We start from the raw sequence: 18582 nt of genomic DNA, 5'->3' as shown, positions 1-18582 counted from the left end.
CTGCGCCACCCAGGGATCCCGGAAAAACCTTTTATAGTCTTACAATTTCCTATCAAAAGCAGACCAAATATAAAAAGATATTTTCTTTTTAGCAGATGAAAGAAAATTAAGTTTCAGTTTGGCATAAGTACATTGCTGACTTTAAAGCTTAATTTTATAATAATTATAATTTATATATAATTTATTTATAATGATAAGTTCATTTGATTTTAGCCAAATTGACCACATAAGGTAAGATTCTCTTTCTCTCTTTCCAACTTTTGATTTTTTTAATTTCCTCTTTATCATTCTGAAAAAACCAGTTTCACTTTAGAACAAAATTACTGTCTTTTCCCTCAAAAAAAAAAAAATGCATCTCTACTCCTCATAACTTCTATTATCCTACTTTTCTTGCATACATAGATTTTTTCCCCTCATCATTTCTAGTAGCTTTAATTACACATATTAGAATTTTTAACCTTTAAATATCTTAATTAAAAAAAATCTTAATTTTTAGTGAAAACAAAGAAGTAAATTGTGAACTATCTTTAACATTAGCATTCAGTGGCTTGGCAAATTTATAAATATATTTTATAATTTCTAAAAACATATACTTTCTCATAGTGGATTTTTCAGTGTGACACAAAACTTACTTATTAATAGACACAAATATATTTTAGTTTCTCTGTAAAAAGAAGCCAAAAGTGGATAAACCTATGTTCAGTAATTAATGTTTCAGTATTTTATCTTATTTGGAAATGATCTAGAAATCCAATGACTATCCATCATTTAACTTAACTTAGCAAAATTTTAGGGTTTTGAGTTACCAAAAAGATTTGGGGAAACTTATTTTATTTTATTTTATTTTATTTTATTTTATTTTATTATTATTTTTTTTAATTTTTATTTTTTATTTATGATAGTCACACACACACACAGAGAGAGAGAGAGAGGCAGAGACATAGGCAGAGGGAGAAGCAGGCTCCATGCACCGGGAGCCCGACGTGGGATTCAATCCTGGGTCTCCAGGATTGCGCCCTGGGCCAAAGGCAGGTGCCAAACCGCTGCGCCACCCAGGGATCCCCTGGGGAAACTATTTTAAAAGTTCACCTGAAAATGTTTTATCCTATTTACATGTATTTATTTGTTCTTAAAAATTATATTTAGGGGATCTCTGGATGGCTCAGTGGTTTAGCGCCTGCCTTTGGCCCAGGTTATGATCCCAGGTTATGATCCCAGGTTATGATCTTGGAGTCCCGGGATCGAGTCCCACATCTGGCTCCCTGCATGGAGCCTGCTTCTCACTCTGCCTGTGTCTCTGTCTCTCTCTCTCTCTGTGTCTCTCATGAATAAATAAATAAAATCTTTTTAAAAAATTATGTTTAGATGACCTACAAAAACTTCATGACAGTGACAAAGTCAGCCATAACCCCAAGCTATTTTTCTTGGTGACAAATTTTGTAAGACATAACATGAACTTATTGATTACTAAACCCAGGTAGAATAAAAGTATTATATTTAATGCTGGTAATCCTAAAGATATGCCTGTCTTAGTTAAACCAAAGATCATAAGCTAGCTCTAATACATAATATTTTCCTTATAAATTTTTGGATTAGTTGTTATTACATTCCTGAGAAATGAATGCATATAAGGGCTCAATTTTCTTTAAGCCAATTAAATAGAGCTCTTTTACAAGTTAATTTTGGCAATACCATTCAGAGGTAGGAAGTACCAAGCATTTATGACATATAAATATAGACACACAGGGACACACAGGCAGTCACAGAGACCACATAGCTTCCATTTCTAAAATTTTAACAATGAGATGGGTATTTGTGGGGAAGACATTTAAGATTTTTGTTGTTGTTGCTTTTTGTTTTTTTTTAACTCACCTAAGTTTCAAATACTTTTCCCCCTTTGTTTTTCCTTTGATAATAAATAACTCCCTTAAGTTGGTAGATTGTTGTTGTTTTTAAGTTGGTATTTTAAAGACAGGGCCTAGGTAAGAGTTCCCAGAAAAGACTGGGTAGAACATTTACATTTCAAAGACAAGGAAAGAATAGTAGCTCCTCCTGAAAGAACTTTTTGTTCCTTTAAGGTCAGAATTTAATACCTACAAGCCTTTTGAAATAAATAGGCAAGGTTAGTAGCATATCAAAGGACTGACACACCCACCTACCTATGTTGGAATTTGTTCCCTCTCTTCTGGGTACTTTTAGATTAGGAGAGAAGGTCTAAAAAAAATTGGCTCTGAGTATCAGCTTCCGCTTTGGCCAAATTTACAATCATAAAATTATTAAATCCTTTCAAATATTTTGTCCGTTTCCAGCCAGAACAAATAGTAAATATTTCTTGTAATATTAAAGAACCCTGTGGACCCAAGGGGCATCCTCAGGGAAGATGCAAATGATATTATCTTCACAAGATCTGGAGTCACTCTTAAAGATAGCCAAAGCAAAGAATCAACAACCTACTGTCTCATGCAGGAATAAAGCCAAGCCAAGTTCTTAGGATGGAAAATGTCAGAAGTAAGAAGGCAATAGCTATCTTTGGGAGAAAAAGGATCAATAACTAATGGGTCTGGATTTGGAAAGGAAAGGACAACATGAAATTTTATTTTCCTTTCTCAACTGAACGTTACAGAGATTAGGGAGAGCTGATTCTGAAAAGAATTCTCACTCTTTGCTGGCTTCTGCCAGTTTTCCCAGGATTCCCTCTACAGGCTCTAGTACCTACTAGAATTTGCTCTAGTACCTACTAGAATTTGGGAAGACCTTGTCATTAATTTTAATTTTAGTTTATATTTAATAGTTCTTTATTTAAGGTAATAACAGTTTACAAGAAAATCTTGCATGGTTCTGTCAACTCTGAGAGAAGATATACAAGGGCCCTTTTAAGGTGGATATGGGGGTGTCTATAAGGCCCTTAACTTGGTGGACTTTTTTTTACAGTCATATAGTCATTGTCAAAGCAGAAAAGCAATTCAGAGTACTGAAGTAAAGGAGGATAGAAGGGAGCAATAAGAGTTACATAGTCTTATAGTCTTGTTTTAAGTACCTTTTAGATCTTTAATTTTCCATTAGCCTTTGCAATGAATATTTCAATGAAGTGCTATTGTGGAATTTTTAAACCTTTTGGAGTTTTCTGCATGCCAATTAAACTAGGTATCCGATTCTGTTGGTTTGATTTGGGAATCTTTGCTTTAAAGTGCACTTTATAAATGATCTTGTCTAATGGGAATGTTCTTCATTATGGCCATTGTAATTCTAGGTTCTTTTTTTTTTTAAGATTTTATTTATTTATTCATGAGAGACACAGGGAGAGAGAGAGAGGCAGAGACACAGGCAGAGGGAGAAGCAGGCTCCATGCAGGGAGCCCGACATGGGACACGATCCCGGGTCTCCAGGATCAGGCCCTGGGCTGAAGGTGGTGCTAACCTGCGAGCCACGCGGGCTGCCCTCTAGGTTCTTATTATTTTTTTATTTTATTTTATTTTATTTTATTTTATTTTATTTTATTTTATTTTATTTTATTTTATTTTATTTATTTATTTTATTTATGATAGTCACAGAGAGAGAGAGATAGGCAGAGACATAGGCAGAGGGAGAAGCAGGCTCCATGCACCGGGAGCCCCATGTGGGATTCGATCCCGGGTCTCCAGGATCGCGCCCTGGGCCAAAGGCAGGCGTCAAACCGCTGCGCCACCCAGGGATCCCTCTAGGTTCTTTTTAGATTTTTGCCATTTTGTATATATCAACAGCTTTTGGGACCACAGTTCTTAGATATAAAATAAACAGTTGTGCTGGAAGATAGTGTGTTTGTCTCCTTAGAAATTAAAGATCCTGGGATCCCTGTGTGGCTCAGTGGTTTGGTGCCTGCCTTTGGCCCAGGGTGTGATCCTGGAGTCCCAGGATTGAGTCCCGCGTCGGGCTTCCGGCATGGAGCCTGCTTCTCCCTTCTGCCTGTGTCTCTGCCTCTCTCTCTCTATCATGAATAAATAAATAAATAAATAAATAAATAAATAAATAAATAAATAAATAAATAAATCTATCTTTAAAAAAAAGAAAAAAAAAAAAAGAAATTAAAGATCCCATCTTTTTAGCTAGCCTTTTGAGTCTCTTGGAACCAGATTAATACCTAAGAGGGGTTGCTGGTGAGGTTGGGGGTTGTATGGTATTTTATAGTATACCTTACTGCATGGAAATTTTCTTGAGATTAGCAGGTGACTGAGTGTCAATCTAACTCATTTCATGATCAACTTATCTTAATATGGGAGTCTTTGAATTAGGTGGTGAGTGCTCTAACAGCTTTTAAATGCTCAACCCATGCCCACTAATTTTGTGGCAGTTTCTGAGATTCCCATTAGTAATAACCTTTAGCTATACAAAATGAGAAAAACAAATATGTGCATTAATATACCAGCAATAACCAATGAGCTAGAGACCAGGAAAAGGACTGAAACGCCAGACCCCAAAGGATGGGAGCTACAGACTGATTCCAAACAAATAGAGAACTGTAGTTTCCACCAGCAGTTCCCAGCATGGAATCTGAGGAAGGATGCCAAAGAGTGCAGTTTAAATGTTACTGTGCACACCTCTAGCTCTTCCCATTGTGAAACCTTGGACTGGGGGAAGGATTGAACCTGCACACAAACAGGAAATATTGACAAATGGGGACTGCAGACTGGGGACTCCATATACATAAGGAACTGCAAATTGCTACTAACGGTTCTCACGTGAATCTTGGGACAGAATCAGGGGCTGGGAAGTTGTACCAGTTGGGAATTGCAGACTGAGAAGCCAATTAGATCAGGAACTCGATGCATAGAGAGCAGAGCTCAGAAGCAAGAGGAAATTACACATTTCCCTCAGAAATGGGGAGAGGGGGGGATCCCTGGGTGGCGCAGCGGTTTGGCGCCTGCCTTTGGCCCAGGGCGCGATCCTGGAGACCCGGGATCGAATCCCATGTCGGGCTCCCGGTGCATGGAGCCTGCTTCTCCCTCTGCCTGTGTCTCTGCCTCCCTCTCTCTCTCTGTAACTATCATAAATAAATAAAAAAATTAAAAAAAAAAAAGAAATGGGGAGAGGGGGATCCCTGGGTGGCGCAGCGGTTTGGCGCCTGCCTTTGGCCCAGGGCGCGATTCTGGAGACCCGGAATCGAATCCCACATCGGGCTCCCGGGGCATGGAGCCTGCTTCTCCCTCTGCCTGTGTCTCTGCCTCTCTCTCTCTCTGTAACTATCATAAATAAATAAAAATTAAAAAAAAAAAAAAAGAAATGGGGAGAGGGACAACTCAAAGAAGAGTTCACAGCACATTTGTCTTTTTCATTGTCCCCAAAACCACTGGAAATCTTTAGTCCTGTTGCTGCCACCAAATTTGTTAAAAAGCAAAAATTTTTTTTTAAAAAGGCAAAATTCAGCTGAGTAAATTTGAAGATTCAACTGGCTTTATTTATTTTTTTGTATATTTTTTAATTGGAGTTCAATTTGCCAACATATAGTATAACACCCAGTGCTCATCCCATCAAGTGCCCCCCTCAGTGCCCATCACCCAGTAACCCCAACCCCCCGCCCACCTCCCCTCCACCACCCCTTGTTCGTTTCCCAGAGTTAGGAGTCTCTCATGTTTTGTCACCCTCTCTGATATTTCCCACTCATTTTCTCTCCTTTCCCCTATAATCCCTTTCACTATTTCTTATATTTCCTGAATGAATGAAACCATATAATGTTTGTCCTTCTCTGATTGACTGACTTCACTCAGCATAATACCCTCCAGTTCTATTCACGTCGAATCAAATGATGGGTATTCGTCATTGCTAATGGCTGAGTAATATTCCATTGTATATATAGACCACATCTTCTTTATCCATTCATCTTTTGATGGACACTGAGGCTCCTTCCACAGTTTGGCTATTGTGGAAATTGCTGCTATAATCATTGGGGTGCAAGTGTCTTGGTGTTTCTTTTTTTTAATAATAAATTTATTTTTTATTGGTGTTCAATTTGCCAACATACAGAATAACACCCAGTACTCATCCCGTCAAGTGCCCCCCTCAGTGCCCGCCACCCAGTCACCCCCACCCCCCCGCCCTCCTCCCCTTCCACCACCCCTAGTTCATTTCCCAGAATTAGGAGTCTTCATGTTCTGTCTCCCTTTCTGATATTTCCTACCCATTTCTTCTCCCTTCCCTTCTATTCCCTTTCACTATTATTTATATTCCCCAAATGAATGAGACCATATAATGTTTGTCCTTCTCCGATTGACTTACTTCACTCAGCATAATACCCTTCAGTTCCATCCACGTTGAAGCAAATGATGGGTATTTGTCATTTCTAATGGCTGAGTAATATTCCATTGTATACATAGACCACATCTTCTTTATCCATTCATCTTTCGATGGACACCGAGGCTCCTTCCACAGTTTGGCTATTGTGGACATTGCTGCTATTGTCTTGGTTTTTCACTGCATCTGTATCTTTGGGATAAATCCCCAGTAGTGCAATTGCTGGGTTGTAGGGTAGCTCTATTTTTAACTCTTTGAGGAACCTCCATACAGTTTTCCAGAGTGGCTGTACCAGTTCACATTCCCACCAACAGTGCAAGAGGGTTCCCCTTTCTCCACATCCTCTCCAACATTTGTTGTTTCCTGTCTTGTTAATTTTCACCATTTTCACTGTCTGAGGTGGTATCTCATTGTGATTTTGGTTATATTTCTCTGATGGCAAGTGATGCGGAGCATTTTCTCATGTGCTTGTTGGCCATGTCTATGTCTTCTTTGGTGAAATTTCTGTTTATGTCTTTTGCCCATTTCATGATTGGATTTTTTGTTTCTTTGCTGTTGAGTTTAATAAGTTCTTTATAGATCTTGGATACTAGCCCTTTATCTGATACGTCATTTGCAAATATCTTCTCCCATTCTGTGATTGTCTTGTAGTTTTGTTGACTGTTTCTTTTGCTGTGCAGAAGCTTTTTATTTTGCTTAAGTCCAAATAGTTCATTTTTGCTTTTGTCTCCCTTGCCTTCATAGATGTATCTTGCAAGAAATTCCTGTGGCCAAGTTCAAAAAGGGTGTTGCCTGTGTTCTCCTCTAGGATTTTGATGGATTCTTGTCTCACATTTAGATATTTCATCCATTTTGAGTTTATCTTTGTGTCTGGTGTAAGAGAATGGTCTAGTTTCATTCTTCTGCACGTGGCTGTCCAGTTTTCCCAGCACTATTTATTGAAGAGACTGTCCTTTTTCCAGTGGATAGTCTTTCCTGCTTTGTCGAATATTAGTTTACCATAGAGTTGAGGGCCCATTTCTGGGTTCTCTATTCTGTTCCATTGATCTATGTGTCTGTTTTTGTGCCAGTACCACACTATCTTGACGATCACAGCTTTGTAGCACAACTTGAAATCTGGCATTGTGATGCCCACAGCTCTGGTTTTCTTTTTCAGTATTCCCTGACTATTTGGGGTCATTTCTGATTCCACACAAATCTTGAGATTATTTGTTCCAACTCTCTGAAAAAAGTCCATGGTATTTTTATAGGGATTGCATTGAATGTGTAAATTGTCCTGGGTAGCATTGACATTTTCACAATATTAATTTTTCCAATTCATGAGCATGGAATATTTTTCCATCTCTTTGTGTCTTCCTCAGTTTCTTTCAGAAGTTTTCTGTAGTTGTTAGGGTATAAATCCTTTACCTCTTTGGTTACGTTTATTCCTAGGTATCTTATGCTTTTGGGTGCACTTGTAAATGGGATTGATTCCTTAATTTCTCTTTCTTCAATCTCATTGTTAGTGTATAGAAATGCCAGGATCCCTGGGTGGCTCAGCAGTTTGGCGCCTGCCTTCAGCCTGGGGGGCGATCCTGGAGTCCCGGGATCGAGTCCCGTGTTGGGCTCCTTGCATGGAGCCTGCTTCTCCCTCTGCCTGTGTCTCTGCCTCTCTCTGTGTGTGTGTGTCTCTCATGAATAAACGAATGGAGTCTTAAACAAAAAAAAAGCCACTGATTTCTGGGCATTGATTTTTGTATCCTGCCACATTGCCAAATTGCTGTACGAGTTCTAGCAATCATGGGGTGGAGTCTTTTGGGTTTTATATGTACGGTATCATATCATTTGCAAAGAGGGAGTGTTTGACTTCTTCTTTGCCAATTTGAATGTCTTTTATTTCTTTTTGTTGCCTGATTGCTGAGGCCAGGATTTCTAGTACTATGTTGAATAGCAGTGGTGAGAGTTGACATCCCTGTCGTGTTCCTGATCTTAGAGGAAAGGCTCCCAGTGTTTCCCCTTTGAGAATGATATTTGCTGTGGGCTTTTCGTAGATAGCTTTTAAGATGATGAGGAATGTTCCCTGTATCCCTACACTCTGAAGAGTTTTGATCAGAAATGGATGCTGTATTTTGTCAAATGCTTTCTCTGCATCTATTGAGAGGATCATATGGTTCTTGTTTTTTCCCTTGTTGATATGATCTATCACGTTGATTGCTTTATGAGTGTTGAACCAGCCTTGCATCCCAGGCATAAATCCCACTTGGTCAGGGTGAATAATCTTCTTAATGTACTGTTGGATCAATTGGCTAGTATCTTGTTGAGAATGTTTGCATCTGTGTTTATCAGGGATATTGGTCTATAATTCTCCTTTTTGGTGGGGTCTTTATCTGGTTTTGGAATTAAGGTGATGCTGGCCTCGTAAAACGAGTTTGGAAGTATTCTGTCCCTTTCTATCTTTTGGAACAGCTTTAGTAGAATAGGTATTGTTTTTTCTTTAAACGTTTGATAGAATTCCCCTGGGAAGCCATCTGGCCCTGGACTTTTGGTTCTTGGGAGGTTTTTGATGACTGCTTCAATTTCTTCACTGGTTATTGGCCTGTTCAGGTTTTCTATTTCTTCCTGTTCCAGTTTTGATAGTTTGTGGTTTTCCAGAAATGCGTCCATTTCTTCTAGATGAAATTGGCCTAATTTATTGGTGAATAGCTGCTCATAATATGTTTTTAAAATCATTTGTATTTCCTTGGTATTGGTTGTGATTGCTCCTTTTTCATTCCTTTTTTTATTAATTTGAATCTTTTTTCTTTTTAAGGAACTGGCTAATGGTTTATCTATCTTGTTAATTCTTTCAAAGAACCAACTCCTGGTTTTATTGATCTGTTCTATAGTTCTTCTGGTCTCTATTTCATTGAGTTCAGCTCGAATCCTTATTAAATTCTCTTCTGCTTGGTGTAGGTTTTATTTGCTGTTCTTTATCCAGTTCCTTTAGGTGCAAGGTTAGCTTGTGTATTTGAGTTTTTTCCAGTTTTTTGAGGGATGCTTGTATTGCAATGTATTTCCCTTTTAGTACTGCTTTTTCTGTATCCCAGAAATTTTGAATATCTTGTTGTATCTTCATTTTCATGAATCTTTTAAATTCTTCTCTAATTTCCTGGTTGACCCACTCATCTTTTAGCAGGATGCTCTTTAACCTCCACATGTTTGAGTTTCTTCCAAACTTCTTGTGATTGAGTTCAAGTTTCAAAGCATTGTGGTCTGAAAATATGCAGGAGACAATCCCAATCTTTTGGTATCAGTTAAGACCGAATTGTGACCCAGTATGTGGTCTATTCTAGAGAAAGTTCCACGTGCACTTGAGAAGAATGTGTATTCAGTTGCAAAGTTCTGTATACATCTGTGAAATCCATCTGGTCCAGTGTATATCATTTAAAGCTCTTGTTTCTTTGGTGATGTTGTGCTTATGTGTTGTGAAGATCTGTCATGTACAGAAAATGCCATGTTGAAGTCTCCTACTGTTAGTGTATTATTATCTAAGTATGTCTTTAATTTGGTTATTAATTGATTGATATACTTGGCAGCTCCTACATTAGAGGCATAAATATTCACGATTGTTAGGTCTTCTTGTTGGATAGATCCTTTAAGTATGATATAGTGTCCCTCTTCATCTCTTACTATAGTCTTTGGGATAAACTTTAATTTATCTGATACAAGGATTGCTACCCCAGGTTTCTTTTGAGGACCATTTGAATGGTAAATGATTCTCCAACCTTTCATTTTCAGGCTGGAGGTGTCCTTAGGTCTAAAATGAGTCTCTTGTAGACGGCAAATAGACGGGTCTTGCTTTTTTATCCAGTCTGAAACCCTGCGTCTTTTGATGGGATCATTTAACCCATTCACATTCAGAGTTACTATTGAAAGATATGAATTTAGTGTCATTGTAATACCTATTCAGTCCCTGTTTTTGTGGCTTATGTCTTTGGGCTTCCTCTTTCTTTTACAGGGTCTCCCTTAATATTTCTTGCAGAGCTGGTTTGGTGGTCACATATTCTTTCAGTTTCTGCCTATCTTGGAAGCTCTTTATCTCTCCTTCTATTCTGAATGAGAGCCTTGCTGGATATAATATTCTTGGCTACATGTTCTTCTCATTTAGTACCCTGAATATATCCTGCTAGCCCTTTCTGGCCTGCCAAGTCTCTGTGGAGAGGTCTGCTATTAATCTAATATTTCTCCCCATATAAGTTAGGGATCTCTTGTCTCTTGCTGCTTTAAGGATTTCTCTTTATCTTTGGAATTTGCAAGTTTTACTATTAAATGTCGAGGTGTTGAATGGTTTTTATTGATGGGGGCGGGGGGACCTTTCTATTTCCTGGATCTGAATACCTGTTTCCCTCCCCAAATTAGGGAAGTTCTCAGCTAGGATTTGTTCAAATATGCTTTCTGTCCCTCTGTCCCTCTCGGCATTCTCTGGAACCTCAATTATATGTAGATTTTTCCTTCTGAGGCTATCATTTATTTCCCTTAACCTTTCCTCATGGTCTTTTGTTTTTCTCTTTTTTCCTCAGCTTCTTTCCTTGCCATCAACTTGTCTTCTGTGTCACTCACTCTTTCTTCTACTTCATTAACCTTGGTCATTAGGACCTCCAGTTTGGATTGCATCTCATTTAATTGATTTTTAATTTCGGCCTGATTAGATCTAAATTCTGCACTCATGAAGTCTCTTGATTCCTTTATGCTTTTTTCCAGAGCCACCAGTAGCTTTATAATTGTGGTTCTGAATTGGCTTTCTGACATCAAACTGTAATCCAAATTCTGTAACTCTGTGGCAGAGTACTGTTTCTGATTTTTTCTTTTGTGGTGAGTTCTTCTTTCTAGTCATTTTCCTCAGTGTAGAGTGGCTGTATGAGTGGGCTGAGTCAAGAATATCAACCACGACCTAAGTAAATTTCACCCTAGATGATTCTGCTGAGCTCAGAGACCAGAAATTGAAAACAAAGATGAGAAAGAAATAAAACAAAAGGACCACTAAAGTGAAAAACAAACTTTAAAAACAAAGTAGTAAAAAATAAAAGGCCAAGAATCCCAAAGAAGAAGAGAAAAAAAAAAAGAAAAAAGATTTTAAAAAAAGAAAAAAGATTTTAAAAAAAGAAAAAAAGGGGGGGTCTAAAAAAACGGGGGGTACTGGGAGATGGTGGTTGTGACAAAGTTGTAGTGGAGGAAGAATGTAGTCTACCTGAGGGGTTCTCGAGGGTGATCCTCTTGGTTCTGAGTATATTAAGTTCTGTAAGTTAGAAGATGCTCAGTCCCAAATTTATATAAACCAGAATTACCTGTAGAAGGCCCCAACATTGACCACCAAAGCACAAATGAGATAAAAGATGTGGGCAGAATGGGAATGAGGAATCTCAGAGAAGGAACCAGCACAGTATACCACTTGGTTCAGGGTGCATGCTGGTCATGTTTTTAGAAGGTATTAACTTCTGCCATTGTAGAAGTAAATGAGGCAGAGAAAACAAAAAACACAAAACAAACAAAAAATATCTTGTATATCTCTGAAAATTAAGTATGTTGAAGGGAATTTAGAAGTGGAAAATATATCTAGGACTTGTAATTGTAGAAATATGAAAGTCAAAAAGTAAGAATCTTAAAAATGAAGAGGTAGTAATATATTGTAGTTAAGGTGGGAAAAGAGAAAAAAAATTGGAAATTTACAGTCTGATATAAAAATGAGTTGTATTGGAAAAAGGAAGAAAATAAAATAGGAGGGATACCCTCTAGTTCTATATACTGTATATCCCTCAACTTCCCCTAGAGCTTTCCAGTGCTGCTGCTGCTCAGTCAAGAACTGGCTCTTCCCTTGTTCTTCCAGCTGGTCTTCTGGGGGAGGGGCCTGCTGTGTTGATTCTTAGGTGTGAGCACCTGCGGGAGATGCTCCACCCCCTGCCAGGTGCCAGGTTCAGTGGGAGCTGTTCATCCTGTGAGGCCTCTGTTCCCTGGCAACCCTGCCTCGCCCAGGCATATGATGAAACAAGGAGGAATAACACCACTGGTGGTGGCCATCTCTCCAGCTCTGGAGTCAGCTCCTGCAGTAACTACCGCAGTCTCCCAGTCCACACTGGCCTAGATGCTCAGCTGATCTGCACAGCTAGGGGGTGCCCCACAGCAGGAGAATCCTCGCTGTCCTGTGCCCTCCTCGCCTCCGCCTGTCCTGGGGGAACGCAGGATCGCAGGCTGTATCTGCATGACGCCCTGGGGTCTGGCTGGGGCCTGTGTTGCTGGAATCGCACTCCCAGGGCTGAGGCTCCCCAGGGCAGCAGGGCACAGACCCCTCTGTCTGAAGCCCCCGCCTGACTGATCGGCTTCTCCTGATACCCTGCCGGGTGCGTGCTCCAGCCCTTTACCAGGATCGGCCCACAGTCTGGTGTGTTTTTCCCCGGGGCACACTTCCTCTATTAGTGATTCTGGGAAACTGGAGGCTTCACTGCCCCTCCTGCAGTTCTGCTCAATTTCCCTGCTAAGCGCCTTTCTGTCCGGTGTGGATTTTTTAAAGTTCCTGCCTCTCTGGGGCTGGGCTTTCCAGTCCCAGAGGCTTCCGCCACCCGGCCTTAGACTGGCTCCTTGCGGGGCCCTTTCCCCACTTGATTCTTTTTTCTTTTATTTTTTCCGCCTTCCTACCTTGTTAGAAGCAAAAACCCTTCTCTCCGTATGGTCCCAGTTGTTCTCTCTTTAAATCTTAGGTTGAATTTGTAGGTTTTCAGGATGGTTTGAAAGTAATCTAGGTAAGTTGGTGGGGTCAGGTGAGTTGAGGACCCTACTCCTCCACCATCTTGCTCCACCCCTTCCAATTGGCTTTATTAAGTGATTTATGAATCAGGCAGCATTCCATCTAGGAAATAGCAAGGGGCTTCTAGAAGCTGTACAAAACAGGAGGGTTTTCTTTGTTTGTTTGTTTTAAGATTTTATTTATTCATGAGAGACACACAGAGAAAGGCAGAAACACAGGCAGAGGGAGAAGCAGGCTCCATGCAGGGAGCCCAACATAGGACTGGATCCTGGGTCTCCAGGATCAGGACCTGAGCTGAAAGCAGACACTTAACTGCAGAGCCACCCAAACATCCCCAAACAGGAGGTTTTTATAGAATGGATTGCTTCAGGCAAGATCACCTTTCTTGGAGGGAATGGCAGGGATCTATTGTGCAGATTACCTCACTAGCATTGATCAGGAAATTCTAAATTGATTAAGGGTTATGTCCCTGAGAGAGGTAGAAACTGCAGATAAAATCTCATTTTGCTGGGCCCCTAAATGGCTCAGTTGGTTAAGCATCTGCCTTTAATTTAGCTCAGGTCATGATCTCCAGGTACTGGGATCAAGTCCTGCATTGGGCTCCTTGCTCAGCAAAGAGTCTGTTTATTCCTCCTTGCTTATTTTCTCTCTCTGTCTGTGTCAAATAAATAAATAAAATCTTTTTAAAAAATCTTATTTTGCTATCCTGAGGGCAAGTGACTTTTGGGGCCTGTTGTTTCCTTTTTTTAAACAATGAAGAATAAATATTTTAAGGCAGTATGAAAGGAAATAAACCACTGATGTTAGAAATGGACACTTGTTAACAACAGAAATAATGATGTTTTGTAGAAAATCACATTTGCCACTTACTATTAACTTTATTAATAATTTATTTGATTTATAATGGCTCAGCAGATGGTAAAATAGTTTAAAATCTACAAGTGTAAAATGATCTGAGGAAAGAAAATCAGTTAAGATATCTGTGCTAGAGCATCATCATTTAATGTGGTGTTCAATAAAATAATTAGAAATTTGATCTTGAAAAAATTTTTACTTATTTAAAACAATATATACAAACAATGAAAAAAATCCAGTGGATTATTGGGTTACATATAGCAAAGTTCTGGTTTACATAGTTTTTAAAATTCTAGGATTTGGACTGTGACACGTTGAAGACTTGGGGAAGCAGATGCTTTATATATCCTGGGATAGTTTTAACATCAAGTGTTTCTTTCACATCTGTCCCTTCATTTTCATTCTTAATGGTACTATTCTATTTTGGCTCTTTATGTTGTCTCCCACAGTCTCTGGTAATAATCCTCTAATTAGTCTCTCTTTCTTGGAGCTTCCCCTTTTAATGACTTATTTGTATAGAACTCTGTATTAATCTTAATACAGTTTTCTTCAATTGTTCTTTATAATCCTTTGAATGAAATCCAAGCTTCTCGGATAAGCATTCAAAATCTGTGAATTCTAGCTTCACTCCCTGTTTGACCTGAAACTTGTGTCTCCTGCAGACTCAGAGGCAAGGGAGTAAAAACAATGGACTTCCCCTCACAAAAATAAACAACATTCTTCTAGCTCAGCCCCATCCCCCCTGATGCAAAGACCCCTATTATTTCTGAGGTTCTTTTTCTTTTCTTTGGCTCTATTGTTTTCACTAGGGCTATCTGCTGAGTGCATGCTCATCTGCTGAGCTGCTGCTCATCCTGATGAGCCCCTTTGTAAGAATAGTAACACTAAAGATTGATCATTTCACAGTGTATACAAATATCAAATTACTATGTTGCATACCTAAAACTAATGTAATATTATATGTCAATTATATCTCAGTTCAGGAAGAGAAAGGAAGAAAAAGAAAGGAAGAAAGAAAGAAAGAAAATAACAGTAAAGATTACCATAAACCAGCCGTGGGTTACACTGTTAAGATACGTTACATGAACAAATCCTCATAACTCCCTGTGGAGTAGGTACCAATAGGAAGTAGTGAATCCAAATGCTGGAAAAAGACAACTCTAGAATCCAGAATCTCAACCACCACACTTGGAGGACACCTTCTTATGTCACCATGCACCATTAAAGATGAGGAAGTCCACAGATACCTTGTCTCTGAGCTGCTTTCTTTTGCTTCCTTCTTTTGCTGCTCTCCCTGCTTAAAAGTCATTGGTGCTGGGCAGCCCCAGTGGTGCAGCAGTTTTTTGTCTGCCTTTGGCCTAGGGTGTGATCCTGGAGACCCGGGATCGAGCCCCACATCAGGCTCCCTGCATGGAGCCCGCTTCTCCCTCTGCCTGTGTCTCTGTCTCTCTGTCTCTGTCTCTCTGTCTCTCTCTCTCTCTCTGTGTCGCTCATGAATAAATAAATAAATCTTAAAAAAAAAAGTCATTGGTGCTGGTGTCATCAGAACCTCAGGCCTGAACCTGCACTATTCAAGTCACCAGTGAGCTGGGAGCTTTGATTTGTCAAAGCCTTACTCTACCTCTGGAACTTTTCTAGTGTCATAGCCCTGTGGGTTTCTACTCAGGTAGGCAGAATACATTCTCATCATTTGAACTACACTCTGATACCAGGGGATCCACACTGTCCCAATGACCATCTTAACCATATTATTTCAGAGATTTTAGTGAACATAGATCTTCCACTTTTAACTTTGGACTCCCTCACTCCCTCTCTCCAAATGCATTTAACTGTGGGCTTATTGGCTGGGCTAGAAGGAAGATCTAATGTTAACAGTGGCCCCTAATATGAACTCAAAATCACTCCCTCTCTCACGAAAGAACTGGGAAAGAAGGAAGAAGTGTTTTTCATTGAATACCTCTTTGAACTGTTAGAATACATGCCCTCCTTTTTCAATGAACAAAATCTAGTTAAAAATCAGCAATTATAAAAAATACAAATCCCCCTTGTAACCAAACTAACATGAGTTCTCTGCTTGGTGAGTGACAGATGGAAACTACACCAGGTGAGTTGTCACACAAAGGAAACTTTATTTACAGCACATAAAGAGATCACAGGGATTAACTTCCAAAACCATGAGCTGGGATAACTTCCAGCCCTCACCTGAGTAAGGGTGAATGGGTTTCTTTTATTTGGGGTTAGGATGAATATTTATGTAGGGGAGCCTTGTCATCATGTGTAGAAGTGGGCATAAGGTGTCACATACACCTTAAGGCAACATACTTATGCATACATTGTGTGTATCTAAATAGGCTTTGCTCCTCCTTGGGTGGAGATTTTAGTATTATAAGCGGTAAAAGGAATGAACTGTCATTACTTCATGGGTCACTCCATGGTCCATCTATGCAGGCATGAATTGAAACTGGTCTGGGTGGCTGGGCTGGCTAGAAGAACTCTTTGTCTGGGCAGTTATTATTGGTTGAGGGGTAGTTTAAATTTCCATCAAGGAATGCTATGCCCCTCAGGTCTTTTGCCTGAACTAAGAGATAAGCTGAAAAGAAGAGCTTAAGGAAAAACGTGAGACAGAATTCAGTGCCTACAAGCAAGTGAGCAGTAAAGGTCAGATCTTGGGGTCTAGCTGGTGAATCCTCTCCAAGACTGATGCCCCATGATGTGGTTATTAGGCAGAGTTTGTGTAATTTTTTTCCAGGAAGCTGCTCAGTTTCTCATCTAACCAGATTCCTGGCAAGTCCCAACTCCTGAGACTCCTGAGCTGTGTTTAGACCAGAGTGAACCCCACTATACTTATTCATTCATTCAATTCCCATGAGAAGCTTCTGGAATCCACCAAATGGAAACACACCCCAAACCAGCCTTGTACTTTCTTGCAATGCCTTTTTAAAAATGATCCTTCCTTTACCTCCTTGCCTTCTCTACCTTCTAAAATCCTATCTTTTAATGCTCAGGTCCAAGATCCCTCTTTCAAGAATTCTTCACTGAGCACCCTAAAACTGAGTGTTCTTTCCTTGCTCTAAACCCCTAAGTGCTTTAAGTCATTTTCCTGACACTTATAATGGACATTTGTTTTGTGTGCCCAGCATCCGTTTCCACTATCTTCAGTAACAGAATCTACCTCTACTTCTTTTCATCTCCCAAACATGTAACGCTGGTGTAGACACCAATACAGTACCCCATTATACCGGACCAGGAGTAACATATACTCACCATTGCTGATTGAACAACCTACTGCTTTGACCTTAAAGATTGGTGGGGAATGGGGACATATGACCAAAGCAGACCAAGCAGAGTCTTTCCCTGTATCTACATTTATAGAAGTGAGGAAAAAGAAGTTCTCTCCTTTTTCTGGGTCAAAACACTTACATGGTGTTAAGAGGTGCCTTGATGCACGTGTGTGCGTGTGTGTTTGAGAGAACCTAACAATTTTGAATCCCTCAGTCTACTGCATCCTTCTAGTTGTATGAGCAAATAAATCTCCTTTATTGCTTAAGCCAGTGTGAATTGGTTGCTGCTACTTGCAACAGAATAAGCCTAGACTATAAAAAAGCCTGCTCCTATAATTAATAAAATTTTAAAATTTGGGGCATCTTTTTCTTACCTACTAGATTACAGGCTCCTGCCAGCAAAGACTACACATTTTTCATATTTGTATCTCCTCCAGACCTAGCACAATGCAATCATTTGTGTAATATAACCCCAAAAACATGCTCTGTGAATGAATAACTAACTTTGTATGCTATGCCTCAATTGACAAGCTAAGATTAACTGTTTATTTCTTCTTGGACACTTTATCTCTATATGCATTTAGCTGCTACCAGATATACACTGGTGTTTTGTTATATGGTCTGAATGACAAGAGTATACTACTTAGGGTTCTCTGGCCAAATAAGGAAGAAATAAATTTATTAGAAAGATGTGGGGTGGCTTATATATCCATAGGAAAAGCTGCATATCCAAGCTTTGGATGTTCTGAAGGGAGAGTGGCCACGGCTGGATCATGAGCCCATTCCTGGTCCTGGGGGTCAAGTCCAGGCCAGTCCCTTAGGCACGTACTTTAATTAGATACAATTTGAAGTACTTTCTATGAACTGAGAGTTACGAAGGATTAAAAAAAATTATAATATGTGGTCCGTGCCTTCTCTCAGGAATAGGGAAACAAGACTTATATGTGTAAAAACAAATATAATGAACAAATTAAGGGAGCATACTGTTAACATTGAATTGAAGGTACAGGAGGTAGATGCTATGGTTGTAAGGATTGACTTACTGAGGACTCAGGACATTTACCAAATGTGCCAAGCATTTTCAAGCCTCTATGTTTCCTTAGTCGAAGTCTTCCCAGCTGACCCCCACCAAAAATTCTACCCTTCCACAGAACTTTCTTTGTGCCTCTGTAGGATAGCATTTGCCTCAGTCCTCTGTATTTACCTGTTCTTCGTACCCCCCTCAAGAGCAGGGATTGTGTATCTTTATTATTTTTTTCTTTTTTGTACTGTGATGGTTAATTTTATGTGTCAGTTGGCTAGGTCAGGGTACCCAGTTGTTTGGTCAAACACTAGTCTTGATGTTACTGTGAAGGTATTTTTTTAGATGTGATTAGTGTTTATTTTTAGCAGACTTTAAATCAGATTACTCTCTATAATGTGTAT

At 39.5% G+C, this 18582-nt stretch overlaps 1 protein-coding gene across 7 annotated transcripts in view; it reads left to right on the top strand.

Moving 5' to 3' along the window:
- The window catches only part of LOC144286226 (uncharacterized), a 146534-nt gene that overhangs the window by 75523 nt on the left and 52429 nt on the right, over positions 1–18582 (top strand). For 2 of the 7 annotated variants that reach the window (XM_077852434.1, XM_077852435.1), the window contains one exon: positions 14855–15122. The exons of 3 other annotated variants lie outside the window; for them this stretch is intronic. In XM_077852434.1, the coding sequence (XP_077708560.1) occupies positions 14855–14976 (122 nt within the window). In that variant the 3' untranslated portion in view covers positions 14977–15122. Of the gene's footprint in view, positions 1–9815; positions 12659–14854; positions 15123–18582 lie in introns of those variants that run through there. 2 more of the 7 variants (XR_013354286.1, XR_013354285.1) reach the window with 2 other exon arrangements.

Source organism: Canis aureus, chromosome 16 (assembly GCF_053574225.1).
Source record: "Canis aureus isolate CA01 chromosome 16, VMU_Caureus_v.1.0, whole genome shotgun sequence".
In the NCBI taxonomy this organism is placed as follows: domain Eukaryota; kingdom Metazoa; phylum Chordata; class Mammalia; order Carnivora; family Canidae; genus Canis; species Canis aureus.
This window is presented reverse-complemented; position numbering and strand designations above follow the sequence as displayed.